This window comes from Perissodus microlepis, chromosome 18 (assembly GCF_051167445.1).
Source record: "Perissodus microlepis isolate ML-2025 ecotype Zambia chromosome 18, ASM5116744v1, whole genome shotgun sequence".
NCBI classification, from domain to species: domain Eukaryota; kingdom Metazoa; phylum Chordata; class Actinopteri; order Cichliformes; family Cichlidae; genus Perissodus; species Perissodus microlepis.
Window position 1 is genome coordinate 29,822,910 of NC_140478.1, and position 21,600 is coordinate 29,844,509.

General features: G+C 39.5%; 1 protein-coding gene across 1 annotated transcript; it reads right to left on the reverse strand.

The window, feature by feature from the left end:
• Positions 1-140: 140 nt before the first annotated feature.
• LOC146368145 (general transcription factor II-I repeat domain-containing protein 2-like) lies at positions 141-941 on the reverse strand. The gene has a single exon (XM_084913566.1). The coding sequence runs from the start codon at positions 939-941 to the stop codon at positions 141-143; it is 801 nt and encodes a 266-aa protein (XP_084769692.1).
• Positions 942-21,600: the final 20,659 nt, after the last annotated feature.

Sequence of the window (21,600 nt, forward strand, 5' to 3'; positions counted from 1 at the left end):
AAATTTTGTGAGGTTTCACCTGAGATTCTGGAATTTCGGGCAAAATAAATTTATATTGAAAAATCGATTCAGGATTTTAATGAATCGATTTCCACGTCAGAATCGATTTTAATCGATAAATCGATTATAAAAACCCACCCCTAATAAAAAGGCTGGGCTTCATCGATGTCGGCAACAAAGGGGTTTTGGAAAAGACGGATTTCTTTTGCATGAACATGTAGTTGACGGAAGCGCACACTGACCTCCGCCTTCAGCATTTCCAGTGCTTCCACACACTTTTCAGCTGGGAACAGGACCGCTGGGTTCTCTGCAGAAAGGTTTTGGGTAGCAGGGAGATGGGTGAAGTTGTGCTTTTTCACTTGTTCCAAAAGCAGCGCTAGTTTCAACTCAAATGCTTTTATGTGGGAATACATGTCGCAAATGAGTTTCCCCTGGCCTTGTAGCTGCAAGTCAAGGCCGTTCAGCATTTCCGTCACGTCTGTTAAAAATGCGAGGTGCCACTTCCATTCTGGGTCGATCAGCTCTGGGACCGTTTTGCCTTTTGAATGAAGAAATGCGTTAATTTCGGGTAGCAGTTCGTAAAAACGCCTCAAAACTCTGCCGCGGCTCAACCATCGGACCTCTGTGTAGTGCAGCACATCTCCGTACGCAGATTCCAGTTCAGACAGGAATTGTTGGAACTGCCTGTGTTTAAGTCCATTTGCTCTGATGAAGTTTATGCATGATACCACAGCCTTCATGACAGAATCCCACTTCCACACTTTGCAGCAAAGCGCTTGCTGGTGAATTATGCAGTGGACTTGTAGAGGGGCGGTGAGACCCCGTTCTTCCATCTCGCGGTTCATGCGTCCTATTAGGCCCCGAGATGCGCCCACCATACAAGGAGCCCCGTCAGTCGTGATGCTAGCAAGCTTTGCCCAGTCCAGATCCAACTCTTCCATTGTTTGACATACTTTGTCGAAAATATCCTCCCCGTCGTAGTGCCTTTCAGACTTTGGAGGGCTGCCAGCTCCTCACACATCTCAAAGTTTGCGCTAACTCCACGAACAAAAATAAGAAGCTGCGCTGTGTCCTGCACGTCCGTGCTCTCATCCAGTGCTAATGAAAAAAAGTCAAATTCTTTCGTCTTTTGCTGCAGCTGGGCATATACATTACCCCCTATTTCTTCCACGCCTCTGGTGATTGTGCTCGCCGATAGACTCACAGCATTATAGACATCTTTCTTATCGGGACACACCTCCTCCACAACAACATTCAAACATTTCTTGACAAACTCTCCCTCAGTGAAAGGTTTACCGTAGCTTGCTATCAGTTGAGCAACACGAAAGCTGGCCCGAACTGATGACTGGTTCAGCTGAGTTTGGCGTACAAATGCAGTCTGCTGAGCTAACAGTCCACTTTTTAACTTTGAGATTTTGTCTGTTCGCATTTGGCCTTGCAAGCTATCATACTTGTCTTTGTGACGGCATTCATAATGTCGGCGCAGATTGTATTCTTTGAATACCGCCACGTGTTGGATGAGACAAACAGCCTTTTCTTTGCATTGAACAAAAAAATAATCGTGTGTCCACTGCAGGTTAAATACCCTGCATTCTGAAGCAATTTTTCTCTTACCTAACATTATTGCGTTCTGGGGGGGGGGGGGGGGGGGGTCACGTTCACGTTCTGGGCAAAGTGAGGTCGTAGTAGCAAAAAAAATTTTTTAGCGCGGTTCACAATTCAAATCAAATGAGCTTTATTAACATGAGGAAACATTTCCAGAGATTCAGTCGGGCAGGCCCACTACACCCCAGTGTGCTATGGGTGCATTAGTGTCGATCACGTGGCCAGACTGAAAAAATAATAATGCATCTCTAATATTGTTCAGGGGGCCGGGTCAAATGTGGAGGCCGTAGTTTGGGGACCACTGGTCCAGAGAATGAGACACATAATTTCAAAACATACAGCTGCATGTTAGAGATCACAGAGTTCTTCAGTCTTATGAGAACTCATGGAGACTAAATGTCAGACACATCAACAGTAAATGTCGTTCCTCCCCCCGTGAGTTTGTGTCCTCCACACTTGTTTACACAAACATCTGAGGTTTGAACAGTGTGCAAAACCACATGTTACAAAGCTGCTGAGCTACTGAATACTGGAATATTTCATTCAATATCACCATCTGACCAAAGGACAAACACAGAGAGGATTAGAGCGCCAAACTTTGTTTCAAACTGTTTCAGATTTTAGAGGCAAAAAGCAGAATTTCTACCTGGACAAAGAAATCAAAGCAGGAGAAAAACAAGCTTTTTACATTTATTCAAAGGCATTATGTGAATGTACTCTGAGCCACAGCCTCCTAAAGTAAAGACATTTTATCATCTAAACCAGACAGAGTCATGTTTTCAGCAGTGTCTGTATCCTCCATATAGACCATGCCATGGTCCACCTAGGGTGAGCAGGTGTCTGACTTTATGTGGGACTACACAGCGCTCAGTCCTTGTTTCCCTGTGCCACACACACATTGAGCCAATGTCCAGTTTTTTTATTGACTCTAGTTTCTGTCGATCGGTAGGCCCACAAAAAAACCCTGTACAGGAAGTAGATTTCATCTCTCTGATAAAAGGAGTTCTAATCCCTGATCCTATGAGTCTGACCCAGTAGATAATATTTATATGATCATATTTATGCCTTTGTTGTTTCACAAAGGGTTAAAAACATTCACAGGTTGGACTGTGGTTCTCCTTTTAGCGTCTCTGCTGGAATTTGAACTGTGAACCTCTTAGATCCAAACTTCTGAACTGCTCATCTCACAGAGGACAAAAGGGAAGAACCCCGAATCTCTTCTTCACCTCACTTTTATACCTGCTCACCCTTTCTCCCCCCTTCCCTCACTGGACATCACATCTTCACACCAATCAGGTTGTTGACATTTGATCATCTGAAATCCACCCACACCTCAACTCTCTCTCTGTCTGATTTACAAGATTTAACACAAAGTTTAAACTTTAAAATCACTTCATTACATTTTCTTTGTTATTCTTAACACAGAAAATTCACATTCAGAAACTTAACACAGAATAAAACAGAGTAGCCAGTAGTGGGACATTGTTCCAGCAACTCTGATGGTGACGGCCCGTTTGAAGCTGAAGCTCCGGCACATGTGTCAAAAAATCAACACACTGCTTCAGAAACGCTGTGCTGAGGCTTGGTTTGTCTGAACAGAGTCACGTGATCAATGACGCCTGAAGCTTCATTCAGCACGTCACTGCTTCAGTACCTGATTCAATGATTTATAAGGAATTGAATCATTGGTGGGATTTGTGCTGTGTTTTGGTGATTTTGTGGGAGCGAATCAGTGTGTGACATAATTATAGACATGGAGCCAGGAAGAGAGGACGCTCTGCCTGTTCCTGAATAAAAACCAGTTCATCAGCAATTCTGCTCCCAGGTCTAAAATGTACATAAGAAATATGATGTACACATAATTATAATGATATAACTTATAGTATATTATATATAAATGTACCAGTCTGCTGGTTAATTACATAATCAGGTGGAGGCAGTGACCTCACAGCACAAGCATACTCACAACCTATTATAATATTGTGCTTTACATTGATATATATAGTGTATTTTTTATTACTAACAAACTACAAGAAGTCACAAGCAACAGGAGAACACACCATGGCACATGTTTACACAAGAACGTTTTATTCATCTAAATTATTTATTATTAAAATCGACGTAACAGAATTTTTTTCACGTAAAACAAATACATGTTCAAAGCACCATATCAGCCCGATATCAGACACAACTGTCACGTGACATTAAAGAGAAGCTGTCAGTTCATCTCTGCAGAGTGGGCAATCATAATGAAGCAGTTCATTATAAGCTGTAGATTCAACTGCGCTTCATAGTTTTGTCCACCAGATGTCACCAAACAGGACTGTGTTGAAAAGCTTCGAGTAATGAACCGTTTTTCAATCCAAGCTTCAGAAAGCTTCATTTGGACATCAGAGGCCGTCTGATGTTAACTGGCAGCCCTTTATAGACTGCTGCTAATTTACCCTGAAGCCAAACCACTATCTGGGGTTACATACTGAACGAGGCTACACACACATTTCACACACAATCAAGAGAAATCACAGGTAAGACAATCGTATCCAAAATTCTTGTCTGCAAGAAAAATACAATATAACTAGAAAAATTTGCATTTCCTGCGAAAATGCAGTGTGGATGCTTTAAAGCTGAAGCTGTATGCAAAAACTAGCTGAAAAAGCTGAAAAGTTGCAGAAATTGTAAAAACTTTGCAGAAGCAAAGGAACTTTGCGAAAATGGAATAACTTAGCAGAACTGCAATATCTTAGAGGAAACATAATACTTGGCAGAAATACAATAGCATAGCAGAACTTTGCAGAAATATTGTAACTTACCAGAAACTTGATAACTTCTCAAAAATACAAGAATTTAGGAGAAATAGTATAAGATAACAGAAAGAATATATTTAGCCAAAAATACTTAAGCATTACAGAAACACTATGATTTAGAAAAATAGTACAACAGAGCAGAAATACTGTGATTTACCAGAGACACTGTGATGAACTATGAATATTGTAATTTTAAATTAATACTATGTTTTAGCACAAATACTATAATTTGACAGAAATACTATCATTTGGCAGAAATACTATGTATCAGCACAAATACTCTGGTTGAGCACAAATATTATAACATAGCAGAAATATAATTATATAGCAGAAATGCTATATTTAGAGAGAAAAATATAATATAGTAGAAATACTATGATTTAGCAGAAATACTGTAATCAGCACATATACTGTAACATGACAGAAATTCCTCCACTTAGTAGTAATACTATAACATAACACAAATGTTATGATTTGGCACAAAAACTATGATTTGGCAAAACTACTATGATTTAGCAGAAATACTATGATTGAGCAGAAGTACCAAGATGTAGTAAAAGTACTTTGATTTAACAGAAATACAATTATGGAGGAGTAATACTTTAAAATGGGAGAAATATTGATACACACACACACACACATACAGAGCCTAAAGGGAAGAGTATTTGTGCCATGGAGTGTTAACAAGAATGTGAGGTCCATATTAGAAAAGCTGGTAAAATGCTAAAAGTTTGCAGAATTGTAATAAATGATGAATATGAATTACTGGTCTGTGATAGTGTATTAATTTGTAGGGAAAAAAACCTGTTGACTAAGGTGGAATCGAACCCACGACGTCTGGGTTGCAGACCCGTGTCACTACCAACTGCGCCACTGGGAAAGAGAGCGGGCGCCTTGAAAAACAGGGTGATGAGCAGTCAGAATTAGATCGCGGTGAGAGGCAAAAAGCGCCGTTTTTTGGAGTTACAACACGTTGTGTAACTCAAAAACTAGGTGGACTAGAAGCATGATTCTTGTACTGGGTGAATCAGCGGACTTTGGTGTACTTTGACCGCGATTTTCATTGCTCTCTGTACATCCGTCGCTGAGATATGACGAAAGAAGAAACGGCAGACCTCAGATATGATTGGCTGGCTGAGAAGCCGTGCAGTCCCTGATATGTGCATTTGAATGTCTGAGTCCTCACAGAGGATTGGCTGCCTGGCAGAAATATATAGAAATAGTATGATTAAGCATAAATACTACATTTAGCAGAAATACTATATTAAGCACAAATCCTATAAAAAGCAGAAATACTATATTAAGCACAAATACTATAAAAAGCAGAAATACTATATTAAGCACAAATACTATAAAAAGCAGAAATACTATATTAAGCACAAATCCTATAAAAAGCAGAAATACTATATTAAGCACAAATACTATAAAAAGCAGAAATACTGTACTATGATTTGGGAGAAAAACTATAATTATTAGAAATACTATATTTGGTAGAAATACTATGTTTTGGCAGAAATACTATATTTACCTCAAATCCTATAAAATAGCAGAAATAGTATGATTTAGCAGAAATACTGTATTTAGCACAAGTACCAAAAAGTAGCAGAAATACTATGATTTAGCAGAAATACTATGATTGAGCAGAAGTACCAAGATGTAGTAAAAGTACTTTGATTTAACAGAAATACAATTATGGAGGAGTAATACTTTAAAATGGGAGAAATATTGATACACACACACATACACAGAGCCTAAAGGGAAGAGTATTTGTGCCATGGAGTGTTAACAAGAATGTGAGGTCCATATTAGAAAAGCTGGTAAAATGCTAAAAGTTTGCAGAATTGTAATAAATGATGAATATGAATTACTGGTCTGTGATAGTGTATTAATTTGTAGGGAAAAAAACATGTTGCCTAAGGTGGAATCGAACCCACGACGTTTGGGTTGCAGACCCGTGTCATTACCAACTGCGCCACTGGGAAAGAGAGCGGGCGCCTTGAAAAACAGGGTGATGAGCAGTCAGAATTAGATCGCGGTGAGAGGCAAAAAGCGCCGTTTTTTGGAGTTACAAAGCGTTGTGTAACTCAAAAACTAGGTGGACTAGAAGCTTAATTCTTGTACTGGCTGAATCAGCGGACTTTGGTGTACTTTGACCGCGATTTTCATTGCTCTCTGTACATCCGTCGCTGAGATATGACGAAAGAAGAAACGGCAGACCTCAGATATGATTGGCTGGCTGGGAAGCCCTGAAGGCCCTGATATGTGCATTTGAATGTCTCAGTCCTCACAGAGGATTGGCTGCCTGGCAGAAATATATAGAAATAGTATGATTAAGCATAAATACTACATTTAGCAGAAATACTATATTAAGCACAAATCCTATAAAAAGCAGAAATACTATATTAAGCACAAATACTATAAAAAGGAGAAATACTATATTAAGCACAAATCCTATAAAAAGCAGAAATACTATATTAAGCACAAATACTATAAAAAGCAGAAATACTGTACTATGATTTGGGAGAAAAACTATAATTATTAGAAATACTATATTTGGTAGAAATACTATGTTTTGGCAGAAATACTATATTTACCTCAAATCCTATAAAATAGCAGAAATAGTATGATTTAGCAGAAATACTGTATTTAGCACAAGTACCAAAAAGTAGCAGAAATACTATGATTTAGCAGAAATACTATGATTGAGCAGAAGTACCAAGATGTAGTAAAAGTACTTTGATTTAACAGAAATACAATTATGGAGGAGTAATACTTTAAAATGGGAGAAATATTGATACACACACACATACACAGAGCCTAAAGGGAAGAGTATTTGTGCCATGGAGTGTTAACAAGAATGTGAGGTCCATATTAGAAAAGCTGGTAAAATGCTAAAAGTTTGCAGAATTGTAATAAATGATGAATATGAATTACTGGTCTGTGATAGTGTATTAATTTGTAGGGAAAAAAACCTGTTGACTTAGGTGGAATCGAACCCACGACGTTTGGATTGCAGACCCGTGTCATTACCAACTGCGCCACTGGGAAAGAGAGCGGGCGCCTTGAAAAACAGGGTGATGAGCAGTCAGAATTAGATCGCGGTGAGAGGCAAAAAGCGCCGTTTTCTGGAGTTACAAAACGTTGTGTAACTCAAAAACTAGGTGGACTAGAAGCTTAATTCTTGTACTGGCTGAATCAGCGGACTTTGGTGTACTTTGACCGCGATTTTTATTGCTCTCTGTACATCTGTCGCTGAGATATGACGAGAGAAAAAACGGCAGACCTCAGATATGATTGGCTGGCTGGGAAGCCGTGCAGGATTTTTGCAGTCTATTTCTCATAGTGACGACTCCCCTCAAACAAATGACCATAATTTCCTAACCGTAGGGGCTAGAACGGTCATTCTTACACCGTTTTGTTCAGAAGAGATTGGGGAATCTTCAAGTGTTGACAATTTATCATTAAAATATGAATTTTTAGAGATATATGACATGGATGACTTGTTGACTTAGAAGCCACGAATTCCCCAATATGCAAATTTGAATGCCTCAGCCCACATATATGATTGGCTGGCTGGGAAGCCGTGCAGGCCCTGATTTGTGGATTTGAATTCCTCAGCCCTCAGATATGATTGGCTGGCTTAGAAGCCATGAAGGCCCCAATATGCAAATTTGAATGCCTCAGCCCACATATATGATTGGCAGGCCCTGATTTGAAAATTTGAATGTCTCAGTCTTCACAGAGGATTGGCTGCCTGGGGACCTGGCAGAAATATATAGAAATAGTATGATTAAGCATAAATGCTACATTTAGTAGAAATACTATGTTTTAGCACAAATACTATAAAAAGCAGAAATACTATAATTTAGCAGAAATACTATATTAAGCACAAATCCTATAAAAAGCAGAAATACTGTACTATGATTTGGTAGAAAAATTATAATTAATCAGAAATACTATATTTGGCACAAATCCTATAAAAAGCAGAAATACTATATTAGGCACAAATCCTATAAAAAGCAGAAATAGTATGATTAAGCATAAATACTACATTTAGTAAAAATACTATGTTTTAGCACAAATAGTATAAAAAGCAGAAATACTATAATTGAGCAGAAATACTATATTAGGCACAAATCCTATGAAAAGCAGAAATAGTATGATTTAGCAGAAATACTGTATTTAGCACAAGTACCGAAAAGTAGCAGAAATACTATGATTTAGCAGAATAGTAATAACTTACAAAATTACAAATATGGACGCATATTGAAATGCAAATGCACAGAGGGACACACAAACACAGGCTCTAATCCAGTCAAGCAGTCTAACTATATTCAATTTAAATCCTACAATGACATGCTGCCAAATAAGGGTAGGGTTCTCTCTCTCCCACTAAACACACACACAAACACACACACACACACACACACACACACACACACACACACACACACACACACACACACACAAGATCCAATTGAGTCAACCAGTCTAAATATATTGAATTTGAATCTTACAATGACATCATCCCATAAAAAGGCTCTCTCTCTCTCTCTCTCTCTCTCTCTCTGTCACACACACACACACACACACACACACACACACAAGATCCAATTGAGTCAACCAGTCTAAATATATTGAATTTGAATGTTACAATGAGATCAACCCATAAAAAGTCTCTCTCTCTCTCTCTCTGTCACACACACACACACACACACACACACACACTCACTCACTCACTCACTCACACACAGAGGGTGAGAGAAGTAAGTTTGTAGTTCAGTCAAGCAGGCTGGGAGCTGCTGAATTTGAATCCACCAATCAGAGAGCCTGTGCACTTTTTCCCGCCAAAACAGGTGCACGCAGCACAGAGAGACACAGGATTTTTGCAGTCTATTTCTCATAATGATGACTCCCCTCAAACAAATGACCATAATTTCCTAACTGTAGGGGCTAGAACGGTCATTCTTCCACCGTTTTGTTCAGAAGAGATGGGGGAATCTTCCAGTGTTGACAATTTATCATTAAAATATGAATTATTAAAGATATTTGACTTCTAATGCACCATAACTGAGTAGAGGAAAGCAAAAACTGCCTTGACCTGCCCTCAAACAACGCTTTGTAACTCTAAATCTATTTGAAGTATCGATATCATTCTTTCACCGTAAGAGACAGCAGGCTTTGGTGAACAGTCATGGAAATTTTCAGGTCTCTGTGGAAAACCATCAAAAAGATATGACGAGAGAAAAAAGTGGTTCATTTCCAGAGTTTGAAATCTGAAGAAATCTGAGCGAAGGACGAATTTCCTACCCTCAAACAAGTCCAACTCATTTCAGAATGGTAATAGGTGAGAAAGAAATTCTTGAATTGTGAGCGTCAGGAGTGTCTGAAGATATACGGGGACAAGCCTCATGTTTTTACTTCGCTTCGTTAAGGAGATATGACGATTCGAATATGCCTCTCATTACAGAAATCAAGCGGTGATTTTGAACAAGCTCTCCATTGACTTTCTATGGAGAGTTTTGAGACTTTGTGTTGGTCTGAGGAGATTTGCCAAAATTCTATAAATCTCACAACAATGATGGTGACATTTTCTGAAAGCCAGCAAAAATACCTACGTTTTGATGTATAATTTGTGGAAGTTGAGTGAAAATTGAGCAAGTAGCAAACAGTTGTTCGGACATGAAGAGAAGACTGCGAAACCTAGAGTGGCACACTGGAAGCCAAGTGCATAGCAACCATAACAACGCATGTATTTTGTGAAAAATCACAAAGATGAAACTCAAAACTTAAAGAGGGATAAGATGAAAACGGTAACAGATATGAAAAAGCTGAATCATATATGAATAGCCCAATAATTTGTGAACATTTTAAAGTTTAAATGGAGTTTCTAGGTGAAAGTATGAGGAAGTAGTTAAGTTTCAAAAATGAGCAAGTTTTAGCAGAATTGCGGAAGTTTCCCATTCATTTCAATGGGACAAATTAAAGGAAAAAAGCTTAATATTTTAAAAAGTATAATAGCAGAAAATACCAAAAGTCATAGCAGGAATTAGCAGAAATAGCAGAATAGTTTAAAATTTGAATGGTGAAAATAGCACAAAAATTGTGGAAGTAGTTAACGGACGAAAAACGGAGCAACTTGAAGAATAATAATAAAGAATAAAGAGAAACAGGAAAACAATAGTGTGGATGCCTTAAAGCATCCACACAATAAAGAGAAACAGGAAAACAATAGTGTGGATGCCTTAAAGCATCCACACAATAACATAAGAACAAGCAAAATATAAGAACGGGTAAATCTGAGGATTATAAACAAACATTCAATAAAACATAACAAACTTTTGTTTGAGTTAAATATCAATATTAAAATCACCCATGTGTGTTTATATGGTTAAGTAATGAAGGCGACCTTCATTATACCCTCACACACACACACACACACACACACACACACACACACACACACACGCTGTGTGAAGCCTTGAGAAATGAACGTTTTGTGAACCACTTGGCTGGAAGACTCAACTGCTTCTAGGTGCACATGGAGTAAAGGCAGGAAAGGCACACACACAAGCTAGCTGCTTACCCTAACCATCAAAAATGAATGCCTAACCCTGACCCTTACCCTAAACCTATCCATAACCTAATTGTAACCCTGACACTAAAACCAAATTTTGAGTCTCAAAAATGCCTTCAAACACGTGGGGACTGGGATCTTGGTCCCTGTGAGGCCTGTTTGTCCCCACGAGTATAGTAAACTACCAAGTTTTGGTCCCAGCGAAGATGTTAATACCCGCCCACCCACAAGAACAAAACGGGGTTTGAGTTCAAGTTACGAGACTGTCGCTACTTCTAAATGGAACGCAGCCTTCCTACGGCGGACAGCTAATAACAGGAATCGGACGCGCGGTCCACCCTAGTCCACGGCAACCACCATAGCAACCACCTAGCATGAGCTTAAAAACACATTCTGTCTTCATAACTATCAAAAACGTGAAATGATTTGCAAAGTGTGAAGGTGTTACGGCTGCAGAGAGCTATGGCGGTATCTTTGGAAGCTGTTTACACAGCTAATAATATACATGTAACCATGGAGACAGAGTCAGTCACGTGAGGTAGCGGTGCACGTTTACTACAGTGAATAAGGTGATTGTGTGCACAGCGTCCACACGCTGCACAGGGTAAAGACATTACTTCAATATGTTTTCATATTTATATATATTTACTTCTGTTGTCCATCACCTCAGGTTCCTCATTACAGTTTCAGCATACAGATGTGCACTGTCGAAATATGAACACATTCAAAAAAATAAAGTTGTTTACAAACATTCATGTCTCAGGACAAGAAGACCACAACAGCTTCTGTTCCACTGCTATATAGTAGCGGTTTTTGATACGGGCGACACGGGCGGTTGCCCGGGGCGGCATCGTGGTGGGGGGCAGATTCACGGGCATCGGCAATGTTGAGTATTGCAGCATCAACAGCGATCAACTCGAAGGAAAAATGACGACGGAGGCAAAAATGTTCTTAATATTTTGGGAACTTTATTACACATGGCAAAACTTTCCTCACGGGTGCCATTTTCGTTGTGGTACACCTTTCTTCTTCCCAGGGGCGTGATGACGCAGCATCCGCGCTCCCACAATGAAACAGCGCCTCCCCGTGGTGACAACCAAAACACTGTACAACATGAGTACACACAATGAATATCTCAACACCCCCTCTTGTACTCAGGTTGCTGGAATCCAAGAAAAGTTGTACAATAAACGATAAACAGTTGTACAATCTCTACCACACTTCCTTTTTTCTTTTTCTCTCTTTTTTTTTTCTTCTTCTTTTTAAGCACCAAACATAATGTCAGCAAACTTAGCAAGTTTTAGCTTAGAAACAGGTTTGGTCATAACATCTGCAACCATTTCTTCAGTGGTGCAATATAACAGACACATTTTCCCTTCATTTACAATGGACCTTACAAAATGATATTTAATGTCCACATGTTTGCACCTCTGTCGGCTCACAGGGTTTTTAGCCAGGGCAATTGTTCCCTGGTTGTCCTCGTACACTATTGTTTGAGTGTATCTGTAGTCATCTATACCTTTCAAAAGCTGTTCTAAATATATACACTCTTGCATTGTGGAAGCCAGAGCCATATACTCTGCTTCACAGGTAGAGAGCGCCACAGTGGGCTGTTTCTTGGTCTTCCATGAAACTAAAGAACTGTTGTTACATAGATGTACACAGTAACCAGTAGTGCTGCGTCTGTCGGCAGTGTCACCTGCCCAGTCAGCATCACTGTAGGCCACTAGACCCAAATTTTCATCTGTGTTTCTTCTAAAACACAACTTCTTATCTTTGGACCCTTTGAGATATCTCAACACATGTTTCACAGTTCCCCACTGTTCTTCCGTAGGCTCATGGAAATGTTGCGATAACTTGCTTACCACAAAACTCAGGTCAGGACGGGTACCTGATGCGAGGTATATAAGACTGCCTACAGCCTCTCTATACATCCTCACATCTCTTATCTTAGTAGCACCTTCTGTGTAACACAACTTCTGATCACAGGGAGTTTCTCTGGGTTTACAGTTCTGCATGTTAAACCTCATCAGTATCTTGTTGACATATGTTTCTTGTGACATTGTTACACATCCATCAGACTGAGTGAAATCAATACCCAGAAAATGCTTAAGTCTGCCCAAGTCTTTCATCTTAAATTTGACTGAAAGCATTTCTTTCACATCCTTCATTACCTTTTCATTGCCAGCAGCAATTATCAGGTCGTCCACCCAGATGATCATAATCACCATGCCATTTTTTGTCTCTTTGGTATAAACACAGTGGTCTGCTGGGTTTTGCCTGAAACTGTTCGCTGTTAGGTATTCATGCAAGATCCTATTCCAGTTACGACCAGATTGCTTTAACCCATACAAGGATTTTTGTAATCTACAGACTAGCCCTTCTCCCTCTTCATAACCGTCTGGCTGATCAATGTAGATTTCATAATCAATGGGAGCGTGTAAATACGCTGTCTTCACATCCATTTGATGGAGTAACAGGTTCTCCTGTGCTGCTTTCTGTAACAAAACTCTTATGCTGGTTAAATTGGCTGTTGGTGAGAATGTCTCTCCATAATCTATCCCCAACTGTTGGCTGTAACCCTTGGCTACGAACCTTGCCTTGTATCTGTCGTTTCCCTCAATGTCACTCTTAACGGAATAAACCCACTTCCCCCCCACTGTTTTCTTTCTCTTTGGCAAAGTGGTTAGGGTGAAAGTGTCATTTTCCCGTAACGAGTGAATTTCTTCATCCATGGCTTTGATCCAGTTCTTTGAGTTAGCTGATTCTATGGCTTCCTTAAATGTGTTTGGGACACCACACACTGCCCTGTAGCAGTAGTCTATGGTAGTGTGGATCTCATCGCTGCCACTGTTGGCAGCTACAAAGTCATTTAAATGTCCTGGTTTTCTTCTCTCCCTAATAGGATACCTTTTGTTGACAAATCCATCACTTGTCACACTTGTCCCTTTTCGTTCACGCTCATCAGGTATACCACTTTGTGGACTTTTGTCTGTCACAATAGGTTCTGGAACCTCCTCATTGTCCTTGTCACCTTTCTCTGAAGGTCTGTTAGCCATAGGCTGTCTTACTCTGCTACAGTCATCATTTAGTTCTCCCTCATCTGTCTGTGTTTGTCTTTCTACATTTACTTTGCTCACAAACTTAACAAGTCTATGTTTCTGAACTTTCTCAGTTTCGGGGTGGTAAACTAAGTAGGCGGGACTGTTCTTATCATAACCTACAAAGAAACCTTGGACACATTTTGAATCAAGTTTCCCCTTGTCCTGTTTGTATGCATAGCACACAGACCCAAATTTCTGCATCTTTGACAAGTCTGGCTTTTTACCTGTCAGCATTTGGTAGGGTTTTCTCCCTGTTCGCTTATTAAAGCATCTGTTCCGTGTTACAGCAGCAGTTTGAATGGCATAGTTCCATAGGCATTTCGGTAGCTGACTCTCAATTAGCATGCACTTGCCCATCTCGAAAAGAGTACGCCACCCCCTCTCGGCTGTACCGTTCTGATGGGGTGAGTACGGGGCTGATGTCTCATGCTTAATGCCATTTTTTCTTAACAGGGTTTGGAAATCTCTGCATGTGAACTCTGTCCCATTGTCTGATCTAATGCATTTTACATTGCCATATGGTGCAACATCCGCTAGAAATTTCTCTGTTGCCTGCACTGTATCAGTTTTCGTCTTCAGGAAATATAGAAACACTGAGTTTGAATAATCATCAGTGAATGACTGCACATATTTGTACCCATCAATAGATTCAGTGGCTATCGGACCTGCTAAATCTGTGTGTACCATTTGTAAAGGAGCCTTTGCTCTTGTATCAGGATCTCTGTTTCGGGTTTGTGCAAACTTTCCCTGGATACACACTTCACATTCCTGGTCAGGTCTATCGGTTCTCCCCTTAATCTGCATACTGTTAACCACACCTTGCAATCTTACTACATCTTCATAGTTGCAATGACCTAATATCTCATGCCATGCCTGTATGTCATGACAGGTGTTACACTTATCATTACCCTCAACTTCAGTCTGCAAATAGTACAACTTGCCATACACATGAATGTTAAAGTTAGTACCGTCTTTGTGGGTCAACATGTCCTGCCCTTGTTTAAAAGGTGACTGTTGCTCCTAATGCAGTGGCTGACTTTACAGAGAATATGTTCTGGGGGTATGATGGAATAAACAGCGCATCTTTCAGCGTTGCTTTGCGTCGCTGGCCTGTATTGTCAATCAGGAACACCTCTGCGTCCCCCCTCTGTTGGGCGACGCCTCTGCACTGGGTACCGTCTGCCAGTTCTACGCTGTGTGACTCCGGTCTGAACGCGTTGTCGAAGCTCTTGAACTTGGCGATGCTGTTAATGATGTGTGAGGTAGCCCCAGTGTCCACCAACAGGCCTTTCTCCTCAATGCTGTATGCTGACTGCTGGACTTTGATGTCTACGCCCTTAATCCTGAAGGCATAATCCGGCGTTTCTGCTTTGGATCCGTTGCCGCTCTCATCTGCGACCTTCCGCGCGCCATCTTGTTTGTCTTTATGTCTACATGTGGTATCACTGTGTGTGCTGCTTTTGCAATGACTGCACCACGTCCTCCGTCTGCACACTTTTGCTCGGTGGCCTTTTAGTCCACACTTGAAACACACAATGTCCACATCGCTCTTGTGTCTGCATTGTGCGCTGGATCTCGTGTGCTCACGCCCGGTTCTTCCTCCTGTTTTCATTACGTTGTCTCTACACTCCAATGCGCTTGACTTTTCAGTGTCTTCGAAACTCCGTAGCTTTGTTTTGAACTCAGCAAATGTCATATCGTCTTTATCGTGGGTAACGTGTATTGCAAATGGCTTAAAACTTTCAGGTAGTCCTTTTAAAACCATAGCAATCAATAATCCATCACCTAAAGTCTCACCCGCAGTGCTGTAATGGCGGCCTCTGCTCTGATGACATAGTCTGTGACAGTCTCTTCCCTCTTTTTCTGAAGCGATGTCAGCGTGGTGTACAGGTTGATGATTCGGGGCTTCCCCTTTCCAGCGTAGTAGTCCCTCAATATTTCTAATGCTCTTCTCCCATTATCAGGGGCATCTCTCATAATCAGTGAGAGGCTTTTATCGTCCAAAAATTGGATTAACTCGGCGTAAGCGTCAGCGTTCTTCTTACCGTCTGCTGCTACTTCAGCCTCACTGTTCGGTTCCTTCAGAACAGTGTCTTTTAATCCCAACAAGTGCAAATATCCTAGCACCTTAGTTTCCCAAAGTTCATACCTGGTCTCATCTCCGTCAAACGTGAGTCGAGGCAGCCTGCTTGCTCCTCGTTGATCCATGTTGCTATTTAGCTGTTAGCCCGCTATCCGTTGCGGCTCCGGATCTTCATGAGAAAAAACTCTTCTTCGAGTCGGCCCTGGGCCCATAACCTGTTGAGTATTGCAGCATCGACAGCGATCAACTCGAAGGAAAAATGACGACGGAGGCAAAAATGTTCTTAATATTTTGGGAACTTTATTACACATGGCAAAACTTTCCTCACGGGTGCCATTTTCGTTGTGGTACACCTTTCTTCTTCCCAGGGGCGTGATGACGCAGCATCCGCGCTCCCACAATGAAACAGCGCCTCCCCGTGGTGACAACCAAAACACTGTACAACATGAGTACACACAATGAATATCTCAACAGGCAAAAAAAACAAACTACTCGTACTCATGCTGCCCCGACATCATTCCAGCGCATATCGGGAATGTCGTAGGCACCGATTGGGTTTGCTGGGGCCTGCTGCTTGCAGCACAGGGAGGAGAGGGCGGGGCGGCGGGTGATTCTCTGGCTGGCTGGAGCAGCATCTAATAACCAACTCGCAAAATAAAACAAAATTAAAACAAACCAACAAACATGAAAACACCAGACATTATGATACAGACTTATCATTTGCACCGATGTTCTTTCAAAATTCTATACACGAAAAGTGAGCGCGAAACCCCTCGGTGCGCCTGCTCGCTGCTGAAGTCAAAGTAAACTTTATTGTTATCTCCGCTACGTACAGTCCAGTATATAGAGAGACGAGGCTCCAGTTACAGCAGTGCAAGTAAACAAACAATATATATAAGAAGAGTAAGAAAATAAATATACACTTTAGGACTCGGGGTATAGGGATCAATAACAACTGTTATTGTTATTAAAATTTACAGTTTGATGATTTAAAATCTCACACACAACCCGTCGAAAGGGGCGGTGGGCCCTGCTGCTTCCAAACAGAGCAGATTTCATTCATAATGTTGTAAATCCAAGCCCATTATGTATTCATGATTTGAACCCTGGGTTGTACAAAATCCCAGAAATAAACCTTAGACAAAGTGAATCTGTGAACTAAGGAGTAGGTCTGTTAGATCATGTTGTGGTGATCCTCGGGTTGGGGGATGGGTGTTCATACTGGAGCGCAAAATTAAAACCAAGATGGACAAGAAAAAAAGCCATCAGGTCCTCAGTTTAGAAAAAAGAGAAAACAAGAGGAGGAGAAACGAGCAAAAGATACAGGTAAGCAGATGTGTCATTGGATAATGGCAGGTCATCCTGAAACAATCAGAATCAGAATACTTTATTAATCCCTAAGGAAATTATGTGGGTTACAGTTGCTCCAAGAAGAAATGGTAAAAATAGTAACAGTAACAGACTAAACTCCAAACAATACCTTATGTGACAGATTTTACACATTTAAGAAATAGCACTAATATATACAGATCACTCAGTTATAAATATCAAGGATTAACAGAGGTGATTATAAATAAATATCAAGAAAATTAGTGAGAATATTCCAGAAAAGAGCGTGTGTTCAGCACAATATTAATTAGTCATTGTCAATTCTTTATTTGTCCTGTTCTCATTGTATGGCGAACTATGATGGCTGTTTGGTAGCCGTTTGCATAGTATGCATACTCTCTCTCTCTTCATGTATGTGTGTGTTTCTCTGGTGAAATTCAGTATGGTTCCAACAAGTTTTATGTTAATGTACAATCCATAATGTGTGTGTGTGTGTGTGTGTGTGTGTGTAGGTGGGGGGAGGGGGGGCATAGGGAGTGTTTAGTGACAGGCTAGGACCGCCACTGCCCGTCACTAAACCATCTTTTATCAATTACTAACAACAAACGTAGGGTCTTGATCTAGAGTCAATGCAAGAGCATAGGAAAAAAAGTACCACTTTAAACCTGCTTTCTTCTGGTTGGCTGCCCCTCACAAACAGTAGGTTTGAGCAGGAGGGGGTGGGGCTTTGGTCTCACACCCAGAGTGGTGTTGCCTGAGATGACAATAGTAGGGACTTCCCAGCTCACTCACTTAAATATTCACCATTAAAACAGCAGACATTTAACGGCAAGTAAGGATAACAGCTCGACTTTAAAAGACGTGAAGCACCAGTTTGAACCTCAGACGTTGTTTTTTCTTTTGGCAGTTTGGTGTAACAGATTTAGTCGTTAAAGGTCAGAATAAATTTTGCTCCATTTATTATGACATTTAAAAAATATAATATTAAACTCAAAAGGAGAGTATTCACTGAGCTCTTACACAAAGAAGAAGCAGAGTCGTTTTTTGGTAGACGTGTTCTGATCGTGTTCTGTGAAGGAAAAGTTGCTACTAAATGCACTGAAAAGCAAGCAGTCACCGTATTTGGAAAGTTTTCAACAAGAAGTCTCAACAAAAATAAGTAAAAATGACCAATCTGAAGAAAACACAACCCAATAACAGAAAATTTAGACCTTTTTTTTTCTTGTTTGTTTTGATTTTAAAGGTAACAATTAAGCCATATTTAAAGCTTGTTTTAAAATTAGTTAGTGGTTAAAGTAGTTAAATTTTTGATTTAGCAGCCCAGTGGAAGCAAATAAACACCATGACTTTTATGTTTTTAATTCTACTTTACACTAAACAAACTGTGGAACTGAAGTGCTACTTAACAGTGATGAAAGCTCAAAAAGTAACAAGTTTAATTCCTAAAATGTTTTAATAGTTTTGCAATAAATCAATAAATGAATAGTATTAGTAAAAGTAAATTAATAACATTTGTCGGACACTGTCAGTGCGCACAGTGATGGGACAAACTTCTTTTTTTGATCCCGAAAATAATTTTGCTCCAAATTTTTTGGATTCTTTTAAATCCAGAGATTACATTTACAAAGGAAATATTTTTGAACCTGTACCACCATGTAAGCCATGTTTGTGTTTTGTATATAAACAGTTTGATGAGGATTTGCTTCCACTGTGGCTGCAGGCCAAAACTTTTCTCCTCAGTCTAGAAACGGTGAGGGCATTTCTGAGCTTTAGGAACAGAAATATAAATTTAGATCAGTGTCGGAGCTTCTTTCCTCTTGGCTCTCTGTTTACAGCTCGTTACACATCTGTGTTTGTTTTTCCCTCTGAAAACTCAAACCTCACATAACCAGCCGTGCAGGTGGTGTCAGTATTTCATCCTCCGGCTTCAGGATTTTACCACATTGAGTCGTTTACCTCCGTGTGTTGCTTCATATGTGGCATCATTTCCAGACTGTGACTACAGACAAAGACTGAATCTTTACGAGCTCCTTCAGGCAGATGTAGGTTTTACCTTCTTCTTCTTCTTCTTTTTTTTAAAGAAAAAAAAAAACAATCAGTATTGTATTTATTTCCAAACAGTGTTTTTGAATGACTGAACGATCGCACTGATGAGAGGCAACATGTAGATTTGTGGATGCACTGTTTACAGATGCCTTGGTTACTTGACTTCTGTCAATAAAAATGTGAAGAAAAAATTAATAAAAGAGAATTACAGAAACTGCTGCTTTGTGTTTCTTCTTCTGTCTGCAGTCGTTTATCTGCCGCGTTCCCTCCAGCTGGTTTATCTTAACAGGAATTGAAACAGAAGAATAACAATTAAAAACAACCCATTGAGCACATGTGGTTTTATACATTTTTTATATATTAGATTTCTGTGGTTTGCAGTTCTTTAGATGTTATTCTGGGTTCTTATGTGACCTGGATGAGTCACTGGTAGCTTCTTGGAAAGTTCACCTCTCCGTTGTTCACTGGAGCCCCAAAGCCTTACAAACATTTGCAGACTAATAGATGCCAATAACTTTGTTTGTAATTTTTCTCACAAGTTTTCTTGAGCGTCTTTAAATCGTGGTGTGATGTTTGTTTTTCTGAGCTTTTAGCTTGCTTCACTTTGACAGACAGGTTCTGTTTGAGTGATTTCTGGATTTCTAACGAAATCATCATTTATAAAACACTTTTTTACTTACTTGGGTTATTCTTATCTAATATTAAAATTAGTTTGATCTTAAAATACAGGCCATATTACAGAGAAATGGAAACTAGAACTAAATATTATTATCACTGATAATGTATGGGAAGAGATGTGTAAAACTTGTCACAAGGGAATAAGTAGTCAATTATGGAGAGTTTGACTGGAAATTTAAAATTAGATTTTTTTTTAATACACCTCTTGTTATCTCCTCATATTGTAAGGAACCCAATGCAGAACTATGTTGGAGAAAATGTGGGGGAATAGGAGACGATTCACATATCTTTTGGGACTGTCCAATAATTCAAGGTTTCTGGATAAGAATCAAAGAAGAAACAGAGAAAATCCTACAAGTAAATACTGCACTGAACCCCACCATATTTCTCTTGGGAGTTATACCTAGAGAGAGGTATACCACAGATGAAAAATATATTCTGCAGATACTCTTACTGATAGCTAAGAAAAGGAAAACAAACAAACTCACCATCCATAACTCAATGGAAACAGAGACTGAAAAGAGTTCATACAATGGAAAGAATGACAGCAAGCCTGCAACTGAAGGTGGAGATCTTCCACCAGAGATGGATGTGTGGCCAGATACTTGGGTGAATGAACACGAACTTTGGAACATTGTAATATAAAGCTATAAATCTCCCCTACGACATGTCATTATATTAATCATGGTCTGTTTTTTTTCCCTCTCTCTTAAATGGTCTTATGTCAGAGAATGTTAATATGTTGCTTGTTTTTTTGGTTATTGCCACAAAAATTACTAAATAAAAAGTCCCCCCAAAAATTAGTTTGATCTTATTTAATGAATAAAAAATGCATTAAATTAAACAAAGGTTGAGCTGTATTTTATGGATGGAGCATGTTGACAATGCTTGCTTAGCAAAAAACAAACAAACAAAACCCCCAAAAATTTAATCTAATCTAAACCCAAACTGAGATAAAAATAAAACATTTCAAGACATTGAACTTGGAAAACTAAACTAAAAATAGGGGGTAAATCTTTATTTTTAGTGATCTCTCTACTGATTTTCATAAATGTTCCCTCTGACATTTGGCCTCCATATAACAATAATAATTTAAAAGCCTAAAAGAAACTGAAACTACTAAAAACTAAACTGAAAGAAGAAAATTCACTCTGGAGACTAACTGACACTAAACTGACCTTAAAAAGTCAAAATGGAATGAAAAATAAAAACTAGAAAATTCGAAACTAATAACTCTAGTAAAAGGTCACCTCCATCTTTTATCTACAGTCCATGTATTCAGTAGCATGTCTTCTTTAAAAATAAGGGTTAATCTTTATTTAATTCAATAAATGTAATTAATATATTACACACAATTAAAATAAAAGTCCCCCA